The sequence below is a fragment of the Micropterus dolomieu genome, linkage group LG08, assembly GCF_021292245.1.
Source record: "Micropterus dolomieu isolate WLL.071019.BEF.003 ecotype Adirondacks linkage group LG08, ASM2129224v1, whole genome shotgun sequence".
Lineage (NCBI taxonomy): Eukaryota > Metazoa > Chordata > Actinopteri > Centrarchiformes > Centrarchidae > Micropterus > Micropterus dolomieu.
In genome coordinates this window covers 13,511,661-13,538,142 of record NC_060157.1, presented here as the reverse complement: position 1 = coordinate 13,538,142, position 26,482 = coordinate 13,511,661, and the positions used below count along the sequence as shown (strand labels likewise).

The following is a 26,482-nucleotide window of genomic DNA, read 5'->3' as shown; positions in this document are numbered from 1 at the left end:
ATTACGTCTTCATTTCTGTTCACAAGGAATATTTTCTCAATAAGGTGTAGTAGTAGACATTTTAATTAAAGCTAGCATAAAATCACTGAGATTTGGTCACGAAAAGGGCCACCAGAGGGCGAAATAAATTGAATTTTAGTCCCCGATATCCCGATATGCGAGGACTACTTTTCATCGCGGAGTGTCACGTTCCTTCCTATCCCCTCACGGCTTAATTGAAATAACGATGTGCGGAGGGACAGATGCAGGTGTTCCACGGTCATAATTAAACGAAAACAAGCTCCGCCCATGTGGAAAGTGTAAACGGCGCTCATGAGTTAAATGTACACCTGAAATCCGACGCATTGGCTATTTAAAGCTGTAACGTAAGTAACTTTAATTTTAAGATTTCCCTCGGGATTATTAATCGAGATTTAGACGCTTCAACCGCATAAGATAAGTTTAATGTGAAGTGCCCAAAGAAAGGGAGTAAATTTAGCTAACTTCAGCTAGCTCTCCTTAGTGTTTTTGGTAACAATTAATATTTTTTGAACTGATTTTTGAACTCGCTTGTTGCCTTTAGTCCTGTATGTTATTAAAGCTATGCCATAACTAACTAGGTGATAACTTTACTAAATGTTCATTTGTGTAGCACCTTTACACCTGTTTACCCCGGCATTTAACGTTAGCCACATTCTTTCTCTTGAGATCAGGCTTGATATCCATTTAATATCCTTACACACACACGCAAAACACTCAGTGGCTAGTTTATTGGGTACACCTAGCATGCAGTCTAATGCAACAGTCCTGCAGTAGTTATTTTATCATAAAAGTTACTCAGTTTTAATTTATCAGTTTTTGTTGAAACTGCTTGAACATGATTGTTTTGGAGGATGTAGTTTGTTTATGGTGCTGTTGAACTCTATTGAATAATCCAGTTATGTTTTTGTTGTTTAGTCTACCCTTATTGATATAAATAGGGTGTACTTAATATACAATACAAATATTGAGTGTATAAATTGTTAGTCCACATTGTATGTGTCCTGTCTCTGTCTGAGTTGTGATTTATAAAAAAAAAAAAAATTACCAACCATATGCACAATCATAGTTTTTCTTTTAAAGTAAATATTTTTTCCATTTGTCTTTTAATTAAACTTCATCCAAGCAGGAACAACTATTTTTTTTCCCCCTCTCCTACTCTTTGCATTTGGATGAATGCACACCGACGGTAATGTAGTGATACTCTAGTGTAGTAGCTAATTGAATTGATTTAATGAATTTAGGTGCTATGCTAACATGTCCTATGCAAAGACAGGGTTCCCACGGTCATGGAAATCCTGGAAAAGCTTCCAGGCATAGAGAAACATTATATTGAAAGTTTTGGAAAATGCATGAAATTTGATGTTGTCATATAGGGTTATAGGAGAAATTATATGTATATTTTATGGATTTACACATGTCACAAAATTCGATCTTTTTAAGTCAATATGAAAATAACTGACTTTACCCAACCTGTAGAGTAAAGTATGCAATTTTATGTACTTGTTGGTAGTGAAAGGTCATGGAAATTTCATTATGGGTCATTGAAAGGTCATGAAAAAGTTTTGAAATCTTGTCAGTAATATTGGGTGGGAACGCTGCAAAGATGATGAGCAAATTTTACATATTTAGCCAAGCCTCTGCATATTTAATTTTAAAAGTTAAATGCGTGCAAGAAGATAGATATGATCATAAATGACCTACCTGCAATAAATCCTACCTTCTTGAAGTTTATGATTTTACATGTTTTTGTTGAAGCTGTATTATGTATGTATGGATTTAACTTAACAAGCCGCAGCTTGTGGTGCTATTAAATTTGGGTTGCATGAAATTGAGAGGCGTTTCTAATATTTTGTCTACCCTTGTTGTCTCTCAGGTGCAGGTCAGGTGATTGATGTAAATGAATAGTACTTATTCTTATGTAACTAGCCTATGTGATGTCTATCTTGCACTGCCATTTTGTCCAGGTCTGTCTTGTAAAAGAGATGATGCATATGAAGAGACTCATTGGTTAAATAAAAGAATATGAAGGGAGTGGAAACAATATTAGACCTTAACCTTTGAGTACAACTGACCTGTTCAGGGTGTACCCCACCTTTCACCCAATATGTGCATGTCTGGATAAGCACCACCTCCTGTGAGCCTGCACAGGTTAAGCAGATGTAGGAAATGGACAGATGGATATATTGAAGGGTGTTTCAAACATTGTGGATTCAGAAATGAGCATAGAGCTGAATCAACACTTTGGTCAACTAAAATGGAATATGTTAACCATCATAAAGGTGAAATTGTTGCAAAGCTGTTATATAGGTTTGCGTAATAATACTCACAGGGTAATGTTTTTATGTACGTAAAATGTTTTTTTTTCCTTTTAAAAACTTAAACTGAAACACTATGCTGATATCATCTGTCTTGAACTAGCTGTTACCAAAGATGAACAGCAGTGGACAAGCATATCCCCTCGCTTCTCTGTATGTGGGGGACCTGCATCCTGATGTTACAGAGGCCATGCTCTACCAGAAATTTTCTCCTGCTGGACCCATCATGTCAATCCGTGTGTGCCGCGACATCATCACACGCAGATCTCTGGGATATGCCTACATTAACTTCCAGCAACCAGCTGATGGTAAAGTACCCGTTTTGGTGGAATTCCAACTTTAAAAATGCAATTTTTATTACTTGTTAAGTCCATTGAAACATTTGAAAATCAGTGCATTGAAATGTTTCATGCTATCTGTGAATAAGATTCTGCTCACTCTATGATCAGATTTGCTTGGGAGGAGCCAAACAATGTGGAGTAATGCACTAGAATAGCTACTGCGCAGCACATTGTCACCCACACTACGGCTCTACAGCAATGATCTAGAATTACAGACACAAGCAATAATGTTTAATATGTGATTTAAAACTCGCAATTCAATAAAATATATTTAAAAAATGGAATGTAGAAAAGGTTGGATTTTATGGGAATGAGGGTGCAAATGGATTAGCTGATAGCATAACTATAAAATCTGGGGGGGGGGATCAGAATAGGAGTTCAGAAGGACATCCTATATTGTATTGTGTTGCTGATGTTCATTACGCTGACAGCTTGATGAATACACCTGATATCCTCACGTATTTCTGAAAAGAGCTTGTTTGTTGCAGGTCATAAGTGAAGCATAAATTAGCACTTGTGCTACTTGCATAAAATAAACTGAAATAAATTCTGTTTCTCAACTAATGTAATTTGTCTCGATTTTCGAAGTTCTCACTCACACACATAACATTCTTTGATTATGACTAATAGGAGTTCTTATTGTGTGTTAAGCGGAGTGCGCCCTGGATACAATGAACTACGACGTTATCAAGGGGCGGCCTATCCGAATAATGTGGTCTCAGCGTGACCCGGGACTCAGGAAGTCTGGTGTGGGAAACATCTTCATCAAGAACATGGATGAATCTATTGACAACAAGGCACTGTATGACACCTTCTCAGCCTTTGGCAATATCTTGTCCTGCAAGGTAAGTGGCCTGGGTCATACTGACTGCTGTGTGGTTGCTGTAGCTCTCTGGTCTTAGACAGAAGTTTCTTGTGCAGCGTGTAATAAGCTGATGTTGCACTCAGTATTAAACATATGTTTGATAATACTTTTACCTTCTACATGCAATGGAGTAGGGCTGTGCAGTATAGTTTTAATCAGTGTTACAACAATAACATGCATATTTATCAGTACTTCCTGATGTGGGAAATGTATGCAAAACAGAACTGCTGATTAGTGCAGTAAACTCCTTTTTTACACATGTAAAACAAAAATATAGATCAGTGGATACGTTGTCGCCACATTATCACCCAGCCCAATACAAAAGTACATATTTGAAACTCAAATACAAAGCTTTGTAATTTGCTTGATTTAAAGTATTTTTGTCTTTGTAGGTTGTTTGTGATGAGAAAGGATCCAAAGGCTATGGCTTTGTTCACTTTGAGACTCATGAGGCTGCAAACCGGGCCATCGACACCATGAACGGGATGCTGCTGAATGATAGGAAAGTGTGAGTAAACTAAATACTTTGAAAAACTAAACTGGCAAAAATGCAATCCAAAACAAAGCAAGTTGAGGCATAGAGCAGCGCAGAATGTATATGTATGTAGGGTGACCAGATGAGAATGGGAGAGGGGGGGAGGGAATGTGGCCACTGGTACATTTAGTGTCAATGAACTAATAATAATAATAATAATAATAATAACCATAACAACACACGTGAAAATCAAAACACAACCCTAAAATTAATTATTTTTGTTCATGAAGTCACTTGTCTGTCATTAGGAAAAACACAACTGTGGACATGTAACAGTGGGTAAAATATGATCTTTTACCTATTTTTATTTTATTCATTCATCAGTGCGGTGTCTGCACAACGTGCGTGTCGGATCTCTCCACCATAGCTGCCTGAAGCTACACTTTCCCTGTCCTCGTGACTGTAACTTCCACTAACCACAAGAAAACAAAAAGGGGAAAAGAGCATGAGTGCTATAACAATGCTGTTCATACAATGTACAGATAACCTGCAACCCCTGCTGGAGCAAGAGAACTACACAGCGATCAGTATTTATTGATTAATTAGGCTATAATCCAAACTCATGTTAAGTCTAATTTTCGGGACAAACCGGACAGGAGTCAGGACAACTGCTCGTAATTCGGGACGATCCCGAATTTTTCGGGACGTCTGGTCACCCTATATGTATGTGAACAGTATAAAATGTTACTTGTTGAAGAAGTCAGACTTTTTGCAGATTACTTTTCCATGTGTTTTTTTGCTCAGTGGAGGGACAGGTAATCAGTTGGAACCTGGCTTTGTCAACCCAAAGGCCCATTTCCTGGGGGAAAAATGTCAGTTGTCCCTTATTAGGTCAGTGAGTACGTAGGATGTATGTGTAGGTTTGTCATTTTTGTGTGTGTTGGCAAAGCAAGATGATCAGAAATATAATGTCCATACAGTGTAGTTTTCTTCCCCTACCTTATTCCATTCATGATGTAGGGAGGCAGGAACATACACATTTGTTCTTAAATTTTGATATCTGGTGGAAACGATATTAGTGTTTTTGTGACTTTGTCATAAAGTTGTGTGTGTTGACGTTGTCTGTCCTTCATCAGTTGTCTTGTGGTGGTCTTGACGCTGTGTGCTGAAGCTTAAGACACATTTCACACCGGACAATCAAGTTTTTAAACTTAGTTACTTTTATCCCTTCATTATTGTTCATTGGTGATGGGTTCGATTTTTGTCTGCAGTTTTGTTGGCCACTTTAAATCCCGCAAGGAAAGAGAGGTGGAGTTTGGCACCAAAGCTATGAAGTTTACCAATGTCTACATCAAAAACTTTGGTGAAGACTACACTGATGAGAAACTCAAGGAAGTCTTTTCTGTATTTGGTAAGAAAGTAGAATTTTATAATTTGTGCTGCTCCTCTCCTTGATAATTAGATTTCATATCAGACACTTACAGACTGGTTTGTGTTCACACTCTCAGGGAGGACTCTCAGTGTGCGAGTGATGAAGGACGAGAGGGGTCGTTCACGAGGATTTGGCTTTGTAAACTATGCTAACCACGAGGATGCTCAGAAGGTAGTGTGTGTGTGTGTGTGTGTGTGTGTCAAGTGTCCACTAAAATCGAATACCTACCAACAGTAGCAGTTATTTGGTATTGACATTAAGCCAGGACCCGGGACAATAAAGAGAATCTTGATTTGTTCTTTCAACATTTAAAGTTGCATTAAGTGATGTTTGACTTCCATGGGTCAAAAAGACTCTCACACTAGCTGGCCAGATACACTATGGGCTTCTATCGAGGCATAGAAAAGAATTGGTATCCCATTGGAGTTGTGTTTCTGGCCACCTGATGAGTGCAAGACAAATATTTGCTCGCCTTGTAGCTCTGGTTTGATCACCAGGAAGTTTGAACAATTAATCGAAATTTTATCAAACAATTTTCAAATCACAAGAGGTGCAATGTTTGGTAACGGTTGTTGGTGTGTCAAAATACCATTTTAAATTAAATATGGTCATGCTGCAGAGATGTCCTGGCCTACACATCATTTTCAGCAAAATGAGAATAATTAAATAAAAATGGTAATTCCCCCTAGTATTGCAAATCATATCGCAATTGCAATATCAGTCAAAATAATCATCGTAGTTAGATTTATTTATTTTTTGTTGTTCAAAATCGTTTAGCCCTGCTCTCCGGGTTACTTTTCCTACTCTCACATGTGATACTGCCTGTCCTGATTTCAGCTATAAAAATAAAAAATAATCCTAAAGGGAACAGGATGGCGACAGTATCAGAAGGCCACACACTAAGAATCTGTTTAGACAACACACAGTATAATATTTATTTTTATCTCTGTCAACAGCTGCTGCGTGTGTGTGTGTGTGTGTGTGTGTGTGTGTGTGTGTGTTTGTGCTGGGCAGGTAGGATACCATAAGGTTGGTATGGGTGTTGATGAGTGGGAAAGAGACAGTCCATGTGTGTACCAGAAATCCAAAACCATGAGCTAAAGAGCTGTGTAGAGTTGAGTTAGTGCATTTTAAGTGGGCTTGTTACAAAATGGAACCAGGATTGATTTAATTCATTGTTGATCTGGGGGGATCACTTAATACAGTTTTAACGTCCGATCTATTTTATATTGTTGGAGTATCATGACTTTTCCATGACCTCCTCCTGTACAGGCAACATGTTGATGCTCCGCTTGTTTTCCCAGGCAGTTGATGAAATGAATGGAAAGGATATCAATGGGAAAATCATCTATGTAGGCCGGGCTCAGAAGCGTCTGGAGCGCCAGGGAGAGCTCAAGCGCAAGTTTGACCAGATCAAACAGGACCGCATCCAACGCTATCAGGTGCTTGTGAAGACTTATAATGGCGCTCATTGTTAACGGTCTTCTTTTAACTGAATGGAAAGAAATTAAAGGTTCAGTATTCACAATGGAGGCCTTACCTGAGTTGTTTATATAGTTTATTTATACAAATAGGTTATCTGAGCTCCCATGCTCTTTTACAGTGACGTCTTTCTCACAGTTTCACTGAAAAATTAAGAAAATAATGGAAACAGAATGTAAAAACACAAAAAGAATGCAGGTTCATTTAAAGCAGAAGGGGTGGGGTTATTATTGAGATGGCTTTAAGTTAAGAGTCACAAGTTTTGATTTTTAGTAAGCCTTGCAGATTTATTAAGACAACAAAAGATAACTTGAGATGGCAATTTTGAAAATATTTTGTAGCCTAATACATACAAGGGGTTAGTATGTCTGTCAAAAATACCTTTATTATATAAAATATTTCCAATATCCCCAATAATGAACCTGAGAGCAGACTAGTAGACGCAGTCTAAAGGACTGAGAGTGGATGTAGTATCATGTCTATAAACATTCCCCTAAAGAGTAACTACACCAAACAAAAACAATTGTTTAACAGCCTACAGTTTCAGTATTTAGATTTTCCCTTCATCATTTTTCACTTTTGAGCGGGTTTCGTCCCGTTGCTGTCTTTGTTGTCCTTTTTAACATGACAACTTAAATTACTCCGGAACCAGTAACACACATCCCGTGTGAGTAGGGTTGGGTATTGTTTTTGTTTTATCGATTCTGATTCTTCTCATCAAATCTGGTTCTTATTTAATCTTGGTTATGATTCCAATATTCTAATCCATAATCAGTAAAGTGACAGGAATGTTTCTTGTTCCCTATAATTATAAAAATAAATATTACTCTCTCATAAGGAGTGACCTCTCAGCTGTTTCTGATGTGCTATGAATCAGGAAAATATCAAAGAAGGCTGAAGTCCATGGACATTGTTGTGAATGAGCCGATATAAGTAATGCATATTACATAACTAAACGGCGAGTCAACTGTAGCAAAGGGATGTAACACCATCACCACAAATCTTGTCGCCGCTTGGTGGCATTCATCCACTCTCTCCTTGCTAATCTGTTTCTGTAATAGAGGGGCGTCTCTGGGGACTAATATCTAAGAAATTATATATTGGAATAATTTGAAGACATCATTAGTTTTCATTAACTTTTGAGCGTTTGCTGCGGTCCACCATGGTCCCAGAATGTAAACACAAGTACTATCTTATCGCACGCTTTGTTGACATATTGCATAACAAATGGCGTGACATTAAGTCCTTATAGCAGGTTCTGACAGAAAAGTGCAACTTTAATGGACTGTAAAATACTCACTGCAGTTAAATCGGTGGCGCAACGGAAATATGCAAGAAGTTAGGAACTGATAAGCAGAATTGAAATGCATGTGTCTTAACGATATGCGGTATATCCACGGTATTTGGCAATTTGGCACTGGTTCTTGATACCCAACCCTACATGGGGGCCAACAGAGCTTTGGATACATCTCTGAATACAGACGCATAATGTTCTTCTTACCCCCTAAGGGTTAGAGTAAGGTAAGGAATAGAATGATATTTTTGGGAATAACGCTATCTTGCTTTCTTGTCACTGAGTTAAATGTCAACCAGATCAAACGACCAGATCAAAGCGCGCATCAGGTGCTTGTGAAGACTTATAATGGCAGTTTACAAACTGGTACCCATTTTCTCATCTGTGTGTGCGTTAAGGCTGCGGTCAGTTAGCTTAGCTTAGCACAAAGGCTGGAAACAGGAGCAAACAGCTGGTCAGGCTCTGCCCAAAGGTAAAAATCTAACTACCAACGCTCATTCATTTAAAAAAAGTTATATCCTGTTGTCCTGTTATTGGAGTGAGGTTACCAGGCAACCTGCGGAGACATAGTCCGACACACTCGTTTGTTTTTTGTTTTGTTTTCCAGTAAACAGGATATAACGTAAGTTAGTGAGTTTTACAGGTACTGTTTATCCCGGTTTTGTCACCATTAGGACAGAGCCCAGTGAGCTGTTTCCAGTCTTTGTGCTAAGCTAACCATCTCCTGGCTGTAGCTTCCTATTTAATAGTCACATATAAGAGTGATATCGATATTGAAATCTACCGCATGTAAAAGCGAAGAAGCGTATCTACAAAATGTAAAACTAAGGTACCACTTGATTTGAACTCTACGTCTCCAAACTCATATTGCTGTGTGCCAGTTTCAGCTGATTGACTAGTGATGCCAGGATTTTCAACATGCAGGACATGCAGTTCCTCAACATCATTGCACTCGATATTTATGCGGAAGGATGACCTGAGCCAATTTACAGACTCATGAGGACTATGCAAAATGTAATGAGAGCTCAAGCACACGTTTGACCAGATCAAAGCGCGCATCAGGTGCTTGTGAAGACTTATAATGGCAGTTTACAAACTCATGAGGACTATGCAAAATGTCATGGGAGGTTTAAAACTTTATATGTAACATTTCTTAGAAAAGAAATGTTACATAAAGATGGAAAGAGGAAGGTTCCAAGTTGTCTGTCATTGAATTTTTACTCGTAAGTTGTACTAGGTACTAAATTTTTATGTTGAATTCATATATTTGCATTTGATGCTTTTATGTTGATCAGCTTGACAGACAAAGTGGTTGGGAAGCACAAAACATAACATGTCTTAATCTTTCTGATTCCAGGGGGTGAATCTGTATGTGAAGAACTTGGACGATAGCATAGATGACGAGAGACTCCGGAAGGAGTTTGCCCCTTATGGCACCATCACAAGTGCCAAGGTATTGTAATTAGATAAGACTTTGGTTTTCTTCACAAATATTTGCGAGTACACACTAGGGTTGGATCAATAGACAGTGCCATCGTCCATCGGCGATGGCTGACAGCATCACATTGTTGAGCTGGCATCTTGATTGTATCCCCTCTTTTTTTCCCCCGGAGTTTTCCACCCGTGATCCGTTATCAGCAGGTGCGTCACATACCGGCTTGTTAATGACGTAGCCTAACAAACGACCAAAACCAGCATCTCCATTCTAGTGTCTGCTGTTGCTTTACTTGGTCTGTGTGTAAACTATCCACCATCTCCTCGACATGTAACGTAATAGTGAACACATGCCTTTTATATAATGACTGCTACCACCCCTCATTTTATGTGTAATGCAACATTAAACATTTCTTAACTTTGTAAAGCAAAATCCTATGTTAGCTCTCATAGCAAAATGTTTGGGTCTACCTGCGCACTGTTAACAAGTCATTTAGTACCCACATAATTGAATAGATGCGGCCCCGTAGATTGACCCACTTGTCACGATACCTGATCCAGCTATTTGAGTTCGTATCGGGCCAATCCTGGTTATGATATTAATTATTCATTACAGATTGGCAGACATTTTTCAATACTTATGGCTCACAAAGTCAAGTCCCCTTCAGCTTTTTGTCTTCAGGCTTTCAGGTTTCAAGTAAGTGGAGTATCGCAGCATGTTAGTTGCACGTCCTCATTTTTGTGACTCAATTCCAAGTCTTAATGCTACACTCCTGAAGTATGTCCAACATTTCTGAACTTGAGCGTCTTTGTTTCCTGTAGGTCATGACAGATGGCTCCCAAAGCAAGGGCTTTGGCTTTGTCTGTTTCTCTTCACCCGAGGAAGCAACAAAAGCAGTAACTGAAATGAACGGGAGAATTGTTGCAACCAAGCCACTGTATGTGGCTCTGGCTCAGCGAAGGGAGGAGCGTAAAGCCATCCTGACCAATAAATACATGCAGAGACTTGCTACCTTGAGGAGCATGACAAGTCCGATCATTGACTCCTACCAGCAGGCTGGATACTACATGACTGTACCACAGGTATGGAGGTTTGAACAGTAACAAGGAAAGAGGATGTTACATTCATCATGCTAAAAATCACTGATTGCTTTACATAAAGACGATATGTTTTGTCGACTGCATCCCAACTTTGATTTGTACAGCAAAATTAACTAGTAGTAGTGATACTTTTGTCCGAATTTAAAATGTTTTGCTTGGCCACCAAGCAGAGTTTTCAGGACGGCGCAACTGCAGTCTGTTGGCTGCTCCCAAGCTTTCTGCTCTGATCAGACTGCCATTGCGGAAACACTCCGTGGTGCGCTGGGATTTTTTTACCTGAACAATGAGCAGGACGCACACTTTTACTTTCTCTGACGAAGAAAGGCACACTATGTTTATAGTGGCTGGTAACTTAGGAAAAAAAAATTTTTTCTCCCACAGCGTTAAACCCCATTTAGATGGGATTAACATTACAGGGGAGGGGAGGAATGTGCTCCATAGACATGTTCAAGATGTTCAATGCTAACATTACAACAACCCATTTGATGAGCTTTTACCAGGTTCTTACTCTCTTGATGGCTTTAATCCTTTCTGCCGTTGTACTGGTTCTCAAATATTTTTCGAGTTGGTAAAATGCAGTAAAAGGACAAGCAGCTCTTCCTGCACACCAGTTTTTCTTTTTGCCAAAAAAACTGCAGATGATTGCGGCTGTAATTGTTACTGGTGTGGAGATGGAAAATGACTCGCATGTATGCACCAGATAGGATTAAAATCACTAACCAGGGCAGGTAATGTTAAAAATTTTCCCCTAGAGAAATAAACCTAGTCGAAATGTCAGTTTTATTTATATAGCTCAGTATCCCAAATCACAATTTGCCTCAAGGGGCTTTAAAATACACTACATACAATAACTACTCTACTCGAATGAGGGGAACAAGGGAAAACTTGAGGAAGAGCAACAGAGGAGGGGTCACTTGGACATGCGTGCACAGAATAGACATCAGGAAATCATAGTTTATACCAATATGATGGGACTGTATGCGTATTTTACTGGACTTTCGTAGTTGGCAGGTGTTAAGGATCCTGCTTGAATGACACATGTCTAATATCTATTCAATTTCCCAGTCATCACAGGCCAACCATTACAAAACTTTCAATTAAAATGTCATACAGAGGTTGACCTGCAAAGTGATTCAATCAGCTAATATTTATCTTGCAGCCTCCCACTCGCTCCTTCTACAACCACAATGCTGTCAGCAACATGAGACCAGTCCCTCGTTGGACAGGACAACCACCGAGACTACAGGGTGAATGGGTTATTTGTTTCATGGTCATGTGTATCTGTGTGTACATGCAATGTGTATAAATGCCGTCTCCAATGTTTTTAGGCCCCTACACAACCCAGTTCGTTGGTAGTTCTGTTCCTCGACGTGGAACGAACCCTATCGCTACAGTCAGACAGGCTTCCACCCAGGCTCCACGCATCATAAGCTCCACACAAAAGACAAGTAGGTACCACAACTATGACAACAAAAGCTCCATCCTTCTAAAATGTGCCATTAACGTGGATGGGTAGTATCTGACATGTGTAATGCCTTTATTTAGATAACATCGGGACCCAGACTGTAGGAGGGCGTACTGACATGCCTGGTGGGACCAGAAGCAGCCAGTACAAGTACGCGTCTGCAGTAAGAAACGTCCAGCAGGTCATTACTATACCTGCACCCATGACAAGAATGCAGGTACTTTAGTCTGCATTGTATTGTTGTCTAATTCTAATACGCAACCGGGACCAGAAACCTCTGTGAAAGCCACTGTGGTGACCACTGTTAGGGTTGTTTCTTGTACCCTGTGAAGTTTTCTTGTAAACAAAATTACGTTTATATGTAGTTTTTCTTAACCAAGACTCATTGTGTATCTAAAGCTGCGTTCAGATTGCAAGCCGTAATGGTCAATTCCGATTTGTTTTTTTTGTTTTTATTTAATTTTTTTAGCGAGGTAGAGAAGAAAGAGAGCCACATATGTAATTATTGCTTTTGTGGAGTTTTTATTGTTTACCGCGGCTCTGTCTATAGCAGAACTGTGACAACAGCAGCTCTAGAGTGACATCAAAGTCGCACCAATTCTGATCTGAGTGTCCAGACTGAAGTCACATTTCAAAAGATTCGATCTGTATCAGGCCACTTTCATATGTGGTCCAAATCCGATACAGATCTGATCTGGAGAAGATCAGATCACACATGAGCAAAAAATCGGATTTGGGTCACTTTGGCCTGCAATCTGAATGCAGCCAAAGTGATTTAAATCTGACTTGTTTGCTCATATATGACTCAGAAATCTAAAATAAAAATAAAAACACATTTAAAATAATATGAACTGATCTGGGCAATAAATCAGATTTGAGCAATGAGCCCTATAGTGTGAAATGTAGCTTTAGTGGTCTGACAAACATGTTGAATGCATTCCCTTCCATTTGGAAAGCAAAGCCGATTACATTTGCCATCGTGAGCATTACTACGTTTCTTTGGTGTTACTACTACCCAACCGTGGGATCAAATGTCCTGTGGTTGACACGATTGATTGGGACAAATTGACTCTATAGTTGAGTTGCGGTGCTGTGTCCAGCTTTGTGGTCAGCAACCTCAAAATGTTACAGGGGAAAAATGACTCATTGGAGTAAAGTCGTGTTGTACTCGATGTCTTCAGGTTGTTCCTGCACCTATGATGGAGCAGCTGGTGCACATTCAAGCCCAAGAGCCGCTCACTGCCTCAATGTTGGCTGCAGCTCCTCTCATGGATCAGAAACAGCTTCTTGGTGTGGCATCATACAATTCAGCCCCCCCCCCCTTATGTAGACTGAATGACAACATGTGTATCTGGTTGTTAATCTCTTCATCTCGCTCTCTCTGTGATACTAGGGGAGCGATTGTACCCACTGATCCATGCCCTTCACCCAAACTTGGCTGGAAAAATCACTGGGATGCTGCTGGAGATAGACAACACGGAGCTGCTGCACATGCTGGACTCGCCCGAGTCTCTTCAGTCTAAGGCATAATTATGTTCACTGTCCTACATCTAAACATTACACAGTTGCTGTTTAGGGTTTGGGCAGATTACAAGCCTTTTGCCATGATTTGCTTTTTGAAATGCTTCCACGGCTGTCAAACATGCTTCAGTTTCTCGAAATGAAATATATTACTGATGTAACTTCATGAGGAATGAAAAGGAGATTGGGTGACGCATGACAGACATGCAAAATATACACAAACCATCGCAACAGGTGGAGACAGAGTTGTAAACACATGGTGGTGGGGGGGGGGGGGTCATAGCAGGAGGTCCTGCAGGTGGAGGTGAGTTGGTGTTGTACTGGTACAGCACTTATATTCAGTTGCAGCTGGTGATATTAGTGATTTCAAGTGTCAAGTTTATGACCACTCAATCCGCACTAAGTTTAGATAATTATGTTGCTCTCTAGAAAATGTAGTGCTTTTACTTAATGTCTGATGTTATTGATATTCCTGTAGATTAAAAGTTGATTCACGTTCTTCTCTCTGCCACAACCTTCATTATGGCCCCTGTTTATCCAGTCTGTGCTGTTTTGTTTAATACTTACACCACGTTTTTAATTTGCGGTACACTAGGCTCGTTATTAAAGGAATAGCTTTTTTGGGGGGGGGTCGGTCCAGCACACACAAATAAGATATTAAGTGTTAATTAGTGTGCTTTAGAGGTCCTGGTAGGTGGAGTTTACTTTGGAGAGAGCCAAGCTAACAGTTTCCAGTCTTTTGCTATGCTAAGCAAAGCAACTCCTGACTAACTCCTGTAAAGACATCAGTGCTATTGATATTGACAATGGTGTTACTTTGGCCAGGTGGATGAGGCGATCGCTGTCCTGCAGGCTCACCAGGTGAAGGAATGCTCTCCTAAAAAGTGAAGAGCCCTTTCAGGTCAGCAGCAACTTCTCTTTGACTGTTGCGACATTTTCACCTTGCTGTTTACCACACATGCAGTATTCAAGCTTTACAGTTATTATACGTTTAAGTTGGACGTGTCAGTTTTATTGTTGGCAGTATTGCTCATCTTAACTTAAACTTTGCTTTTCTTTAAATTAATGTCCTATTGTGGATATTAATTTATTAATTGTACCAAATATCTGCATCAAGTTAACAGCATTTGCTTATTTGGTTAAAGTTCTTTCAATTTGACAATACTCCTGAATGAAACATCAGGAACTTAGGTCTGGAAAAATCCTACACAGCTGTGTTTCATAGAAAGTGTGCTGAGAAAATGTTACCACAAAAGACTTAACCATGTCATTTTTTCCAGATGTCAAGACTTTCTGGAGGGGGGGGGGGGAGAAAAAAAAAGTAAAATTTAGAGAAAGAGAAATGTTCTGTGGTTAAAATTTGTAAAGTTAAAGTTATTTTGTTGTTGCAAGACCTTTTGTTAGAAGATAAAGTTTACAGTTTATGCATTAAATCTGTCTTGTGTCATATGTTAAACACAAAAGGTCAATGCAGCAGTACATCTGCTCTAGGTTTAAAATTGTCTGTGAGGAGACTGTCCTGGATGGTTCCATAGGAAAGCTCAGGGAAGTGGATGTGCACTGTCCTTTTAACAGACATTAATCAGACGTACATCTGCCAAACCAACAGGTTAGTCTTCATCCTTTTAAAGCTGGAGAGACCGATCGATATTTGGAAGTATCAAACTGAAAAAAATCCCACCCTCTCCCTCCAAAGCACATTTTCTTGCTCACTGAGTGCACAGGTAGGTAGGCCAGCCAAGAGTTTCATTCAGGCCAAATTCAATGATTGGATGTGCTTTCAACAGCCCTGCCAGACCAGATCTTTTTCATTTTTGCGTCAGAACATTTTATTTATTGCTGTTGGGTTTTAAAGAGAACTAAGACAAATAACAAAATGCTTCTAAAATAAGTTGCCTTGTACTTTTATGTAAAATCTACGCAGTAGACGCTCAGCTTCCCAAAAAAGCAAGTACACGTCACGTCCAAACATACCACAACTGTGATTGGTTAGCTTGGTAGCATCGCGTTTCCGGCTTGTCCTTCTTCACCGCCATTTTCAAATGATCTTTCGTTTCCGCGTGCAAGTAATTGCATTAAAAATAACTACTGTTCGACATCGATCAGCTCAGTTTGTCGCCATTGCCTGTAATAGTCTAGACCAACGCAAACAATGGATACGCACAAGTATACATGTTTACGACGGCGTATTTAGGACTCTACACAGAAGCGTAACTTGGCTTTAAGTCTTACAATTTGAAATCACTCCCAATAGAGCACAAATCTCACCATTTGTGTTCCTTGTCAAAATAAGCTTTCTAATACGCTGTCTTTGCCTCAAACATGTTTCACAAGAGAATTATGTAGACCCATTGCTTGTTTTGGCAAATATACATGTGGTTGACTGCCCACACCTCCAAGGACAGCACAGCCGCCTCTCTATGAACCATCTAGGACTGTCAGTACAAATGACATTACCAAGTTAAGATTTGCACTCATACTGTACCAAGTGAGGCTGTAGCAGCAAAACCCATATTGAAGTTTGACTTCAACCTTATTTTTACAAACTGTCATTTCATCCATTTAAATCAAATCTGTAGTTTCTCTGTAGAGACTAAATCGGGGTCAAGAGCTCAACACCATCAAACTGCTAGTTTGTTCTGACCATGTAGAGTGAGGTTTCAGATTTGTTTGTTGCTGGCTGAATGTAACCATTTTTACTTCATAGGCTTAATTTCATTTGGTCTCAAGGTTTTATGTTCAATACTTAACCATAACAAGTCAACTCTGGTTTAAATCCAATCTACTGCAGACATTGTCAGTGACAGCAACAGAAGAGTGTCCAGTACTATCTGAGACTTAAAATTTCAACTGCATTTCTAAATTGAACCTGGGATGACAAAACCCCAAAAAAGGGTACAAAAACATAAGCTGAATTGTCAAATTTGCCAAAGTTTATTGGGAGCCTTCATACAAAAAATGAAATTATGGCTGTAAAAAGTTACAAAGGATTATTGTTGACATTGATATACTTTTGGCATTTAAGGCCTATTAACCCAACACATTTCTGTAACTCTTTGCAATTTATTTTTAGATCTAAAACTGATTTAAACAAGCAGATAAGACAGTAATATTTAAAAACATACAGACCAATAGATACCTGCAGCTTACTCCTCAGTGGTAGTTTACAACACACCCACAAAAATCTTTGAAAAGCAACTTCAAAAAAAGGGGGGAAAAAACTGCCTAATTTTCAATGGTGAACACATGAACTTGAGGCAACTTTTATTACACACAGCCAACTAATTTCAATGCATAATTTCAATGCAATTGTCTCAATGACATTTCCATGAATGCAAACAATTCAAATCAGTCTGCCTCAATGACATTTCCATGAATGCAAACAAATGTATTTACACTGCCTTTCATACGCATGTTGACTATCGACGTGCCGGCATTAGAAGCTGCTTCGCTGTTACTGAATCAGGGAAAAGGTTGTGGTAGGTTGGTAAGGGAACGTAGGCTGCTGTGATCATTTTGCCTGAGAAAGAAATAAGGATTACAACCTGGAAAATGTTTGCATTTTTTGCTTTTAACAACTCAACCTGATGGCATTACATACCTGCAAACCAGCGTCCATGAAGTGCATTTACAGTTGCCATCGCTGCTGGTATTGAGGGACATTTCACATACACATTACCCTGTGAAAGAATATTACAAAGAATGTCTTTAGAGAATAAAGATCAGGATCCAGTTTTCATATCAACTCTTAAAGATTTTTTCCTTGTTATCCACTACAGATAAGTGCAAATAGTATTTGGATGAACAGACTAATACATATGTAAGCATCAACTTACTTGAGCGGAGTTCTTATCAACATAAATGTGAACTATTCCTCCATGTTTGTTGCACTCCTCAATAACATCATCTTGGATCTCGATGGCCCAGCTGGGATCGTTTTCCCTGAAAAACATGTTTGGTAATGTTAGAAATCCAGTGGCTTCAGATTGGCAGTTTTCTTGAATCAGTAGATTCACTTTTTTTAGTCCATCAAAACTAACTTGCCTTGTCCATATTGGCTGCAATGATCTTTTCTTAAAAAGATTAACAGTGAAAAACGAGTTCTAAAAATAGATGATTAGGTCTCTGGAAATGTTCCACAGCCAATGTTTTGTGAAGTCCCTTTTTTGAGCTTCCACAGTGAGAATTACTGAGCTGAGACAGTAACTGAAAGACACCTACTTGGTTTGTGTAACTCAAGACTGCTAAAACCTCATTAGCTTTGATTGAACTTTGGGCAGCATTTCTACTTAAGTTGGATTTTGTTCCCCCATGATTTACACTGACATCGCTTTAGGAAGCCAACATGGACAGGACTAATTACATAAGCCCTACATAAACTCTTTCAATGTACATATGGGCAGGTGAGTATTTTTTTAAGACAAACTTAAAAGAAATGTGAACCTATCTAAAATGATAATGTCCTTACGCTTGTGGGTTGAACAGGTTGGACAGCTGAAGGCAGTGTGTGGCCAGCGGCTGTGATGGGAGGTTCAAGGCTTGGCTTGGAGCTGGAGTTGGAACAGCTGAAACAAGATGTGTCACTTACTTTCCCAATAAATAAAATCACTCACAAGAAATGTTCTCCGTCATCTAAAGCCTCACCTGGTGGAGCAGCGATGTTTCCAAAGGGTATGGACCCAGTCATCTGTAGAGCCTGCTGAGCAGCAGGAGGAATCTTTAGACCAGTTCCTGTGGACGGACAGAGAAATTAGTTGTGTATTTAAAAAATAAAATTTACATCTTGGGAAATGGGCCAAAAATAATATCAATTTCCTTCTTATTTAAAAAGCTGAAACCTGAGATCCCCCCCAGTAGAAAAATATCTAAATGTTTCCCTGCTTGGACTTTCTTTTCAAAAAGGATGGTGGTTATAACAAACCTTCTGCTAGTCGTGCCATAAGCTGTAGACGTCCTGTGGTGCCGAGGTCGATGCCGGTCCTCTCCAATTCGTCGTTGTCCAGAAATGAGCTGGCTGTCGACGAGTCTGAGCGCTCTGTAACATGCCCCACCTTCATTGGACGTCCAGCCAGCTCAAAGCCATTCAACTGCTCCAAGGCCTTCTTTGCACATTCTGCATCTGCAAACTTTAAAAAAAATAAAAAGGAGGTTAATCAAACTAACTGCAAACACTAAAGCAGTGTCAATTAAGGCAATGCAAGTTTTTTTGTATAGCACATTTCAACAAGGCAAAATAAAAACAGGATTTAAAAAAAAAGGTAAATAACAGGGTAACAGGACAGTAAAACTTACAGTGCATTGTACAATCAGGGTTAAGAGTTAAATGGAAAATAAAAACAGGCTGAGGGGTTGAGCAAATAATTGAATTATTTTGAAAAGAGAACAAACAGAAGTACACTTAATCTACTCTCTCTAGTTAAAATCAATTAAAAGCAATGATAAAAAGAAAAGTCTTCAGTCTTAGTTTAAAAGAACTGACAGTTTCAGCAGACCTGCAGTTATCTGGGAGTTTGTTCCAGATATACGGAGCATAATTGAACGCTGCTTCTCCTTGTTTAGTTTTGACTCTGGGGACAGAATGCAAACCCGCCCCAGACGACCTGAGAGGTCTGGATGGTTCATAACGAAGCAGAAGATCAGAAATGTATTTTGGCCCTAAACCATTCAGTGCTTTATAAACTAACAGCAGGATTTTGAAATCAATTATTTGACACACAGGAAGCCAATGTAAAGACCTCAGAACTGGAGTGATGTGATCCACTTTTTTGGTCTTAGCGAGGACCCGAGCAGCTGCTTTCTGAATCAGCTGCAGCTGTCTGATGGATTTCTTACACAGTTACAGTAGTCGAGTCGACTGAAGATAAATGCACAGAAGAGTTTTTCCAGGTCTTGCTGAGACATAAGTCCTTTAATCCTTGATATATTCTTCAGGTGATAGGCTGACTTTGTAATTGTCTTCATGTGGCTCCTCAAATTCAGGTCTGAGTCCATGACTACACCAAGACTTCTGGCTTGATTTGTGGTTCTTAACATTATTAAAAGATTGAAGCTGTGCACTGACTTTCAATCGTTCTTCCCTGGCTCCAAAAACAACAACTTCCGTTTTATCCTCGTTTAATTGAAGAAAATTCCGGCACATCCAATCGTTGACCTGCTCAATACAGTTACTCAGCGCTTTTATGGGGTCATAGTCCCCTGGTGAAATCATTATGTAAATCTGTGTGTCATCTGCATAGTTATGGTAACATTTTGTTTAGTTTTTCATAATCTGAACCAGTGGAAGCATGTAAATGTTAAACAAAAGACGCCCCAGAATGGAGCCTTAGGGAACTCCACATGTCATTTGTTAGCTCAGATGTGTGATTACCTATAGACACAGAGTAGTCCTGTCCTTTAAGTAGGATTCAACTAAATACAGATGCTTTAATTACCGATATGAAGCCATATCCTTTGGATCGTCCAGTTTCACTGTCCATCATTAGCTGGATTCCCTCAATCTTTGGAAACAAACACAGACACAAAAATGATTGTAATGAATGCATCTGCAAAACAAGTCAACAACATCATTTGTGAAACTTGTTCCTGACCTTCCCAAAAGGCTCAAAGATCCCTCGAAGCATTTCTTCAGTAATGTTGAAGTGCAGCGAGCCCACGTACAGCCGCATTGGACCCGAACTGCCCTTCTGTAGATTATTGGCAGCAGCTGCAGCTCTGTTTTTCTCTGCCTGTAAGCACATAGGGAAAGTAACGTCATTATCTTAGTTCAGTACGTCAGTGTGGAATGGGTTAAACAAGATGAAGGAAGAAAAATGTGTTTTTACAGGAATGTACTGGCTAACAAGAGTGTGAAAATTTTAAGCTGTGTGTTGCATTTCCAACATGTTTTTGTTTCAAATACTTAGTGTGCGACAACAAGCACGTTCAGCTTTTGGGGCAGACATCTCTCAACTGCTGAAGCATGGCAGCTGTCTATCAATATGTTCAGTCACAGGTAGAAATAATCCAGGTGCAGTCTGCATTTAGGTTAAGTTACCATGACCTGAGAGGCCTGGACGATGATGGGCACTCCTAAAAGCCTCTGGCCAGTCAATCCAATTGCCAGTGGCACAGAAGAAGCCTCCACAAACTCGATGTATGCAATGCCCTTTGACCTCCTGGAGTTTCTGTCCGAGATCATTCTCACATCTCTTACCTGCAGAGACACAGTGACCATTTCAGACATTGTTTCTACATACAGACCTGCTGGATTAAAGATGACTATAACTTGAAAATAGACTGACTTTTCCCACTGCCGAGAAGAAGTCTTCCAGGTCTCTGGCTCTGATTCTTGCAGCAAGCTGCATGCAGAAAACTGTGCGAGCATCCCTCTCCTCTGGTGTTAGATTGTCAATTGGTTGCCTTAAAAAGGAGAGAAAAAAAACACCTAATGTTTAAAAAGTGAGTGTGCCAGTAGAAACATTAAAATGAGCCATTTAATAAATGGGTGAAATTATCAAAACTTGGTGTAAATCCTAGATAAACCCTGATTTTTTTATACAGCATCTTTGTCTTAATTAAATTTTTTTGAAGATCTGTAAACCTCATGGGTTTGAAGACAATTACTGGATTTGAGGATGCTATCACAAAATCAGGTAATGTATCCACAGCCCTAAATATTCAGCTCACCTTATGGGACTCTTCTCCTTTTTGAAGGGGCTCCGGCTTTTGGAACGTTTACGGCTGAAACATAAATTTTTAATTTCAAATAAAGTTTCTTGCAAAAATTATATGGATGCATGTGCTGTGTATGAGAAAAAGAGCAGGGTCCTGTTATTGCCTGCTACATACTGTGCTGTGTGAGCAACATATTAGAAGTTGTCAATCAACATTAATACTGCTGTCTACCGCAGTACTCCAGGAAACTAGCAATCAAGTAATTTCTAAAGAGCCACGTTTCCTAGAAGACCTTCTCGTATGTCACAGTAGGACAAACAAGTGTACATAACAAAATGATCATTTTGTTGCTTCTGTTTTAGGATGCTAGTATTAAGCCTGCTGACTCACTGTCACACTTGAAAAGAGTCATCATTAATGTTATCAGTAACACACCTGCTTCTACTACGACATGTCAACATGTCTGCTGTGAAGAAGGTGAACCACTGACAATACTCCAATGACGTAGTATGTCAAATGCCTCTGACGTTTATCTTTAGGGTTGTGGCCCTAGTTAGTATTTGTGTGCTGTACTGCATTATATTAAAAAGGTGATCCTAATAATATACCACCCTCATGTATGTGAATGGGGTGCAGAACCTTTTATTTTTATAAAACACCTCTCAATATAAACAGTCCAATACAACACCAGCTTAAACTTTGACCTAAATAATACAATTACACAGTTGTGAAACTGTCACCAAAAGCCAAACACTGACCTCTATAAAAGTAGTTAGCAGGGCTGTTATATTTAAGTGTATTATATTGTACAGGTGTACGAAATAAAGTGGCAACAGTTTATGCAGGCAAGTGGGAAAAAAAAAAATAAAGGTCACATACACGGGGCTCTTGCGTGCCTTGTACCGCCCAGAACGTTCCTTGCTTCGGGAGCCGCTGCGATGGCGCTCTCTGCTACGGCTACGTTTTCTTTCTCGGCTCCTGCTCCTCTTCTTGCCCTTCTTTTTGTCTTTGCTTCTGCTTCTTCTCTTCCTAGAGCCGGGACTTCGGCTCCTGCTTCGGCTCCTTCTTTTCCTAAAACATGTTACAACACTGCTATCGTCGTACAAAGTGAACACATTTTAAATGATTGACTTCATGTGGTTTAAAGACATGAAGCTAATGTACCATATGTTCAAAACTTACTTCTTGTTCTGGTCGTCGTGTCCATTTGCATGAGAGGACTTGATCTCATCCTAAGCAAGGTTGATAGAAGAACATCATGAGGACGTAGATGAAACATTTCAAGTCGTCAAGGTAAAGGGGATGGGGTGGGACAAGAGAAAATGCAGAATATATTCAATTAATAATAGTACTTAAAATTTCCTACTGTCATATCTGGACAGTGTCCTTCCACCACCCCAATAGATCCCATCCCACTCCAGTTATTTTTTTTATTGTTATTTTTTTTAAAACAAGGCTGCTCAGTACAGTAATGCAACAAAGCAAAGTTAAGGGAGTGTCCAACATATTAGCAGAGTTCAGGAAGCTTTGACAGTAGCCAGATCATCTCCACCATTCCCCTTCCACTAGGTCGTACCAATGCCACTGCCACTATTTGTGCCTAATCATGTGACCACGCATGGCCCACGGCCACTAAAAGAGATCCTGTGTGGTTGGTGTCAGTCCAGTGATCTTCACCCATTTTCGTTCTTGGACTGTAAGAGCTCGATGCCACCTCTGTCACACATCTTGCCCTGAAGCAAACAGGGATTCACACTTCTTAGTAATATTGACGCCCAAGAAAAGAAATGAATAAATAAAAAAAATAAAAAAACTGAAATAAATCCATCAATTCAGCCACGTGTTATACTGCCATTATCTTTAGTTTGCATGATATAAAAATACTTCCAACCTTTTGATTTAAGGAGGAATTATTAACTACTGAAAACTCACTTTATAATACAATGATGCTAGATAGATGTATCCATTTTACAGTCATTCTAGTAATATATCAATATCTGTGGCGCATGCACAATCAAGATGCTGATTCACATTATAGTTGACTAAGGCAAAGAGGCAGTATTCATATTTACAAACAAGAGAAAATTATTTACCTTTAATTTGACATAAAATCATGACATGGCTCACGTGTTTGGTCAGAAATCCACAACGGCAATATCTACATTTTCAAGCATACTGTTGTCAAAGTACAGCTTTTGGATTTAGAACAGTTATAGTCCGATACAAACACAATTGAGTATCCCTAATTAACTTTGGGAGATCATTTTTCCATTCACAGTTTAATACATGACGATTCTTACTTGAAGAGCAATTTGGTTCAAATTAAATTAGTTAAAAGGTGACCGAGCGATGCATCTTGTCAAAGCCACACGGTGAGAGACACTTGTTTCTCTATTCCAGAACTGGCGTTTAAATCTGATTATATGGGGCTGCATATTCAGAGACAGTGATGGCATGCAGACTGTAAATCTGAATACTGCCTCCTTTGCTGGACAGTTAAGGATGGGCTTATCAACCATTGGCATTCACCTTGTTGCAACCGAATACGGATTGGATGTTCTAGGTTGAATCTCTTTTAGTCCTAAAGTGAACCACAGTACATCAGTATATGCACAATAACTACCTTCCTTTTTTTCACAGTTCACAGTGGAATCAAAGATGAATTCATGGGAGTAGAGGTGAGATATCATTAGGGAAGTCTATAAAGAGAGATAGATGTGGATTTATTTATAATTCTGTATTGCGTTTTAAAATACTCAATCACACCACACAACATTCAAGTAAACTTTGTCAGACAGTAGCAAATATAAAAAAGGACTCAAAGAGTAAATCATAACAGTGAAACAGGCCTCATCTCTGTGATCTGCAACCCACCTTTCTGTATGGAGCCTCCAGCATGGCCTCAACGTCAAAATCATCAGCCATGATGATCCTGTGAAAGACAGACAACAATGATTACACCTTTACATGCATGCAAGAAAATATTTTTAAGTCCTGTAAAAGCAAGAAACTGTTTAATGTGTTTTTAATGCAGTTGGTCACAGGTTTTCTTCCCTTACCGTACAACTACACCACACTGACACTTTCTCTGTCTTGGATCTTTGTCATGCAACTGCATAACGTTACAAGTTTGAGAAGACTGGTGAGGATTTACGAGTTGTGTGTTAAACAGCTTACACTTAACATGATAAGTGAAATCAGATATTCTGTTTACGACCATGTCAGATAAGTTAGTTAAATTTAGGTATATTTAAAACCCAGAGAATTATAAGCTAAAAATAAGTTAAATGGCGACAATAGTGTTTCAAGGAGTTTGCCCCAACTTCCTTAAGCAATATTACACATTTAACCTTGAATGCGACACATTGAAATGCAAATTATCTCATTCATTCTACCCATACCAACCTCAACTATTCAATAGAGCTCAAACACCGACATATATTTAACATTAAAAGTGACGATAACATAAAGGATAAATACGCGTCGCACTTAACAGGAAGCTAACGCTAACTAGCCATTTAGGGAAGCTAACACCTCCGTCATTTCAACGGTAGCTTATTTCAATTACCCTTATTATTGCTTTACCGCTACGTTTGACAAGACTCCTGATATAAGGATCAATAAATGTGTAAATTTGCGCGGAAAGAATCAATTAGAAACCTCAAAATGCTTGCGGTTGTGTAGATAATATTCAACGTTGGAAAAACAAGCGCTAAGTGAACAGAAACGTTAGAGATCCAACATGGCCAGCTAACAGCGTTTCCGCGGCAGCGACCTAGCTTCACTAGCAAACATTGACGTTACCGTTTCAAATTGGCGAAATGATGTGCCAAAGTCAAAATATCACGGAAAATGTGCTGCTGAAGAGACTCTTCTCGACGTCTCCTTCCCGGCAGATCACGCAATGTTAAGATGCAATCACAATTTTCGATGTTATGTAACCTTTCTTTTTCAATGTTAGCAACTATCGTAGCAGGTCGTGGCCTGGCCTCAAAATGCTCGCCTGCCTTCGTCGTCGTCGTCGTCTTCTTCTGCTGCTTTGAAGGTTTATGACTGCGGCAATGTTTGGTGTTGCCTTACTGCCACCTACCGGAGCTAACAAGTACTTCACCGCTCAGTTCTTCAAACAAGTCTCTACCCCTACAGGCAAACTGTCGGTGGTGGAACTATTTACTCAAGTACTGTCCTTAACTACACATTTGCGGTATCTGTACTTTAATTTAGTATTAGCATTTCATGACACTTTCTACTTCTGCTCCACTACATTTCATATTTTTTACCCTACAATACAATTATTTGACATCTTCAGTTACAAGTTACTTTACAAATCAAGATTTTAAATACAAAACACATGAAGAACTTTTAAAACTTGCAAACCCGACAGGTTAAACCATTTATCATATATAACATTATACCTTGTATAATATAACATATAACTGTTTAGATAAATGATTATTCGTTTAAGTTATTTCTCATGTAAAAATGCCTGACACATTTCAAAATTTCAACTTCTCGAGTCTGAAGATTTGCCCTTTTTCTTGTTAAATCACCATGAATCAAATAATATTGAGGTTTGGACTGTTGCTCAGACAAAACATTTGAAGGTTTGAGCTTTGTTTTATTGTGACTGTAATATAGAATAAATTGATTGATCAAGAAAATAATCAGCAGATTAATCCACAATAAAAATAAGTTGCAATAATAATTAGTTGCAGCCCAGTACAAAATGAGCTCCACCTCATCCACTTACAAGAGAAACATGCTGATTAACATTTATGCATTAGTAATAATATTGTAACCAAAATACTATACTATATACACTCACAGGGACCAGCCTTTTATAGCCTCTAAAAATAGTTAAATATTAAATATCCTAAATATCTAGGGTTTAGTCTAAGTCAGTGTAGGGTCAAAACACAACGCTGTCAGTGTCTATGCATTACATCTTAATGCAACCTCCTTTAAAACTTGAGGTCTTTTAAATTGTCACTTTTGTTTGCCACAGCCTCTTTTAAATTCTTCTCCATATTCTGTTTTAGATCATTAATATCTTATTTTACATATATTTAAAAGCTTGCACATT

The 26,482-nt window shown here is 39.1% G+C and overlaps 2 protein-coding genes across 14 annotated transcripts; one reads left to right on the top strand and one right to left on the bottom strand.

Moving 5' to 3' along the window:
• The first annotated feature begins 175 nt into the window (after nt 1–175).
• On the top strand, nt 176–18,551 carry LOC123975684 (embryonic polyadenylate-binding protein A-like). 10 transcript variants are annotated; one of them, XM_046057349.1, is made up of 18 exons: nt 176–365; nt 2,440–2,644; nt 3,329–3,522; nt 3,935–4,050; nt 4,822–4,908; nt 5,289–5,428; nt 5,526–5,620; nt 6,754–6,891; nt 9,583–9,678; nt 10,276–10,356; nt 10,482–10,742; nt 11,920–12,007; nt 12,089–12,208; nt 12,306–12,406; nt 13,407–13,515; nt 13,619–13,749; nt 14,572–14,647; nt 18,232–18,551. In XM_046057349.1, the coding sequence occupies exons 2-17, from the start codon at nt 2,452–2,454 to the stop codon at nt 14,632–14,634; spliced, it is 2,013 nt and encodes a 670-aa protein (XP_045913305.1). In that variant the 5' UTR covers nt 176–365; nt 2,440–2,451; the 3' UTR covers nt 14,635–14,647; nt 18,232–18,551. The 10 variants fall into 10 exon arrangements, 9 of the variants coding, with proteins under 9 accessions (XP_045913305.1, XP_045913308.1, XP_045913303.1 ...); XM_046057347.1 differs by having other exon boundaries at nt 196–365; nt 12,306–12,442; XM_046057348.1 differs by lacking the exon at nt 18,232–18,551 and adding an exon at nt 15,027–15,179 and having other exon boundaries at nt 196–365; nt 12,306–12,442.
• On the bottom strand, nt 16,658–25,434 carry rbm39b (RNA binding motif protein 39b). Of its 4 annotated transcripts, XM_046057358.1 has the most exons (16): nt 25,204–25,434; nt 24,274–24,331; nt 24,027–24,098; nt 22,582–22,631; nt 22,279–22,470; nt 21,412–21,465; nt 21,027–21,144; nt 20,780–20,938; nt 20,334–20,471; nt 20,178–20,243; nt 18,668–18,872; nt 18,391–18,477; nt 18,215–18,311; nt 17,583–17,688; nt 17,348–17,426; nt 16,658–17,266 (listed from the first exon to the last, which is right to left on the bottom strand). In XM_046057358.1, the coding sequence occupies exons 2-16, from the start codon at nt 24,322–24,324 to the stop codon at nt 17,166–17,168; spliced, it is 1,575 nt and encodes a 524-aa protein (XP_045913314.1). In that variant the 5' UTR covers nt 24,325–24,331; nt 25,204–25,434; the 3' UTR covers nt 16,658–17,165. The 4 variants fall into 4 exon arrangements, with proteins under 4 accessions (XP_045913314.1, XP_045913315.1, XP_045913312.1 ...); XM_046057359.1 differs by lacking the exon at nt 24,027–24,098 and having other exon boundaries at nt 25,204–25,431; XM_046057356.1 differs by lacking the exon at nt 25,204–25,434 and having other exon boundaries at nt 20,786–20,938.
• Between the last annotated feature and the right edge of the window lie 1,048 nt (nt 25,435–26,482).

Coding starts and splice junctions, on each gene's coding strand:
- LOC123975684 (XM_046057347.1), top strand. CDS start 2,452: ATGAACAGCAGTGGACAAGCATATCCCCTCGCTTCTCTGTATGTGGGG. Junction 12,209..12,305: donor AAGCTCCACACAAAAGACAA/GTAGGTACCACA, acceptor GCCTTTATTTAG/ATAACATCGGGACCCAGACT. Junction 13,750..14,571: donor CCGAGTCTCTTCAGTCTAAG/GCATAATTATGT, acceptor TACTTTGGCCAG/GTGGATGAGGCGATCGCTGT.
- rbm39b (XM_046057358.1), bottom strand. CDS start 24,324: ATGGCTGATGATTTTGACGTTGAGGCCATGCTGGAGGCTCCATACAGA. Junction 18,873..20,177: donor AAGGATATGGCTTCATATCG/GTAATTAAAGCA, acceptor TTTTTTTTAAAG/TTTGCAGATGCAGAATGTGC. Junction 17,267..17,347: donor TCATGGACGCTGGTTTGCAG/GTATGTAATGCC, acceptor TTTCTTTCTCAG/GCAAAATGATCACAGCAGCC.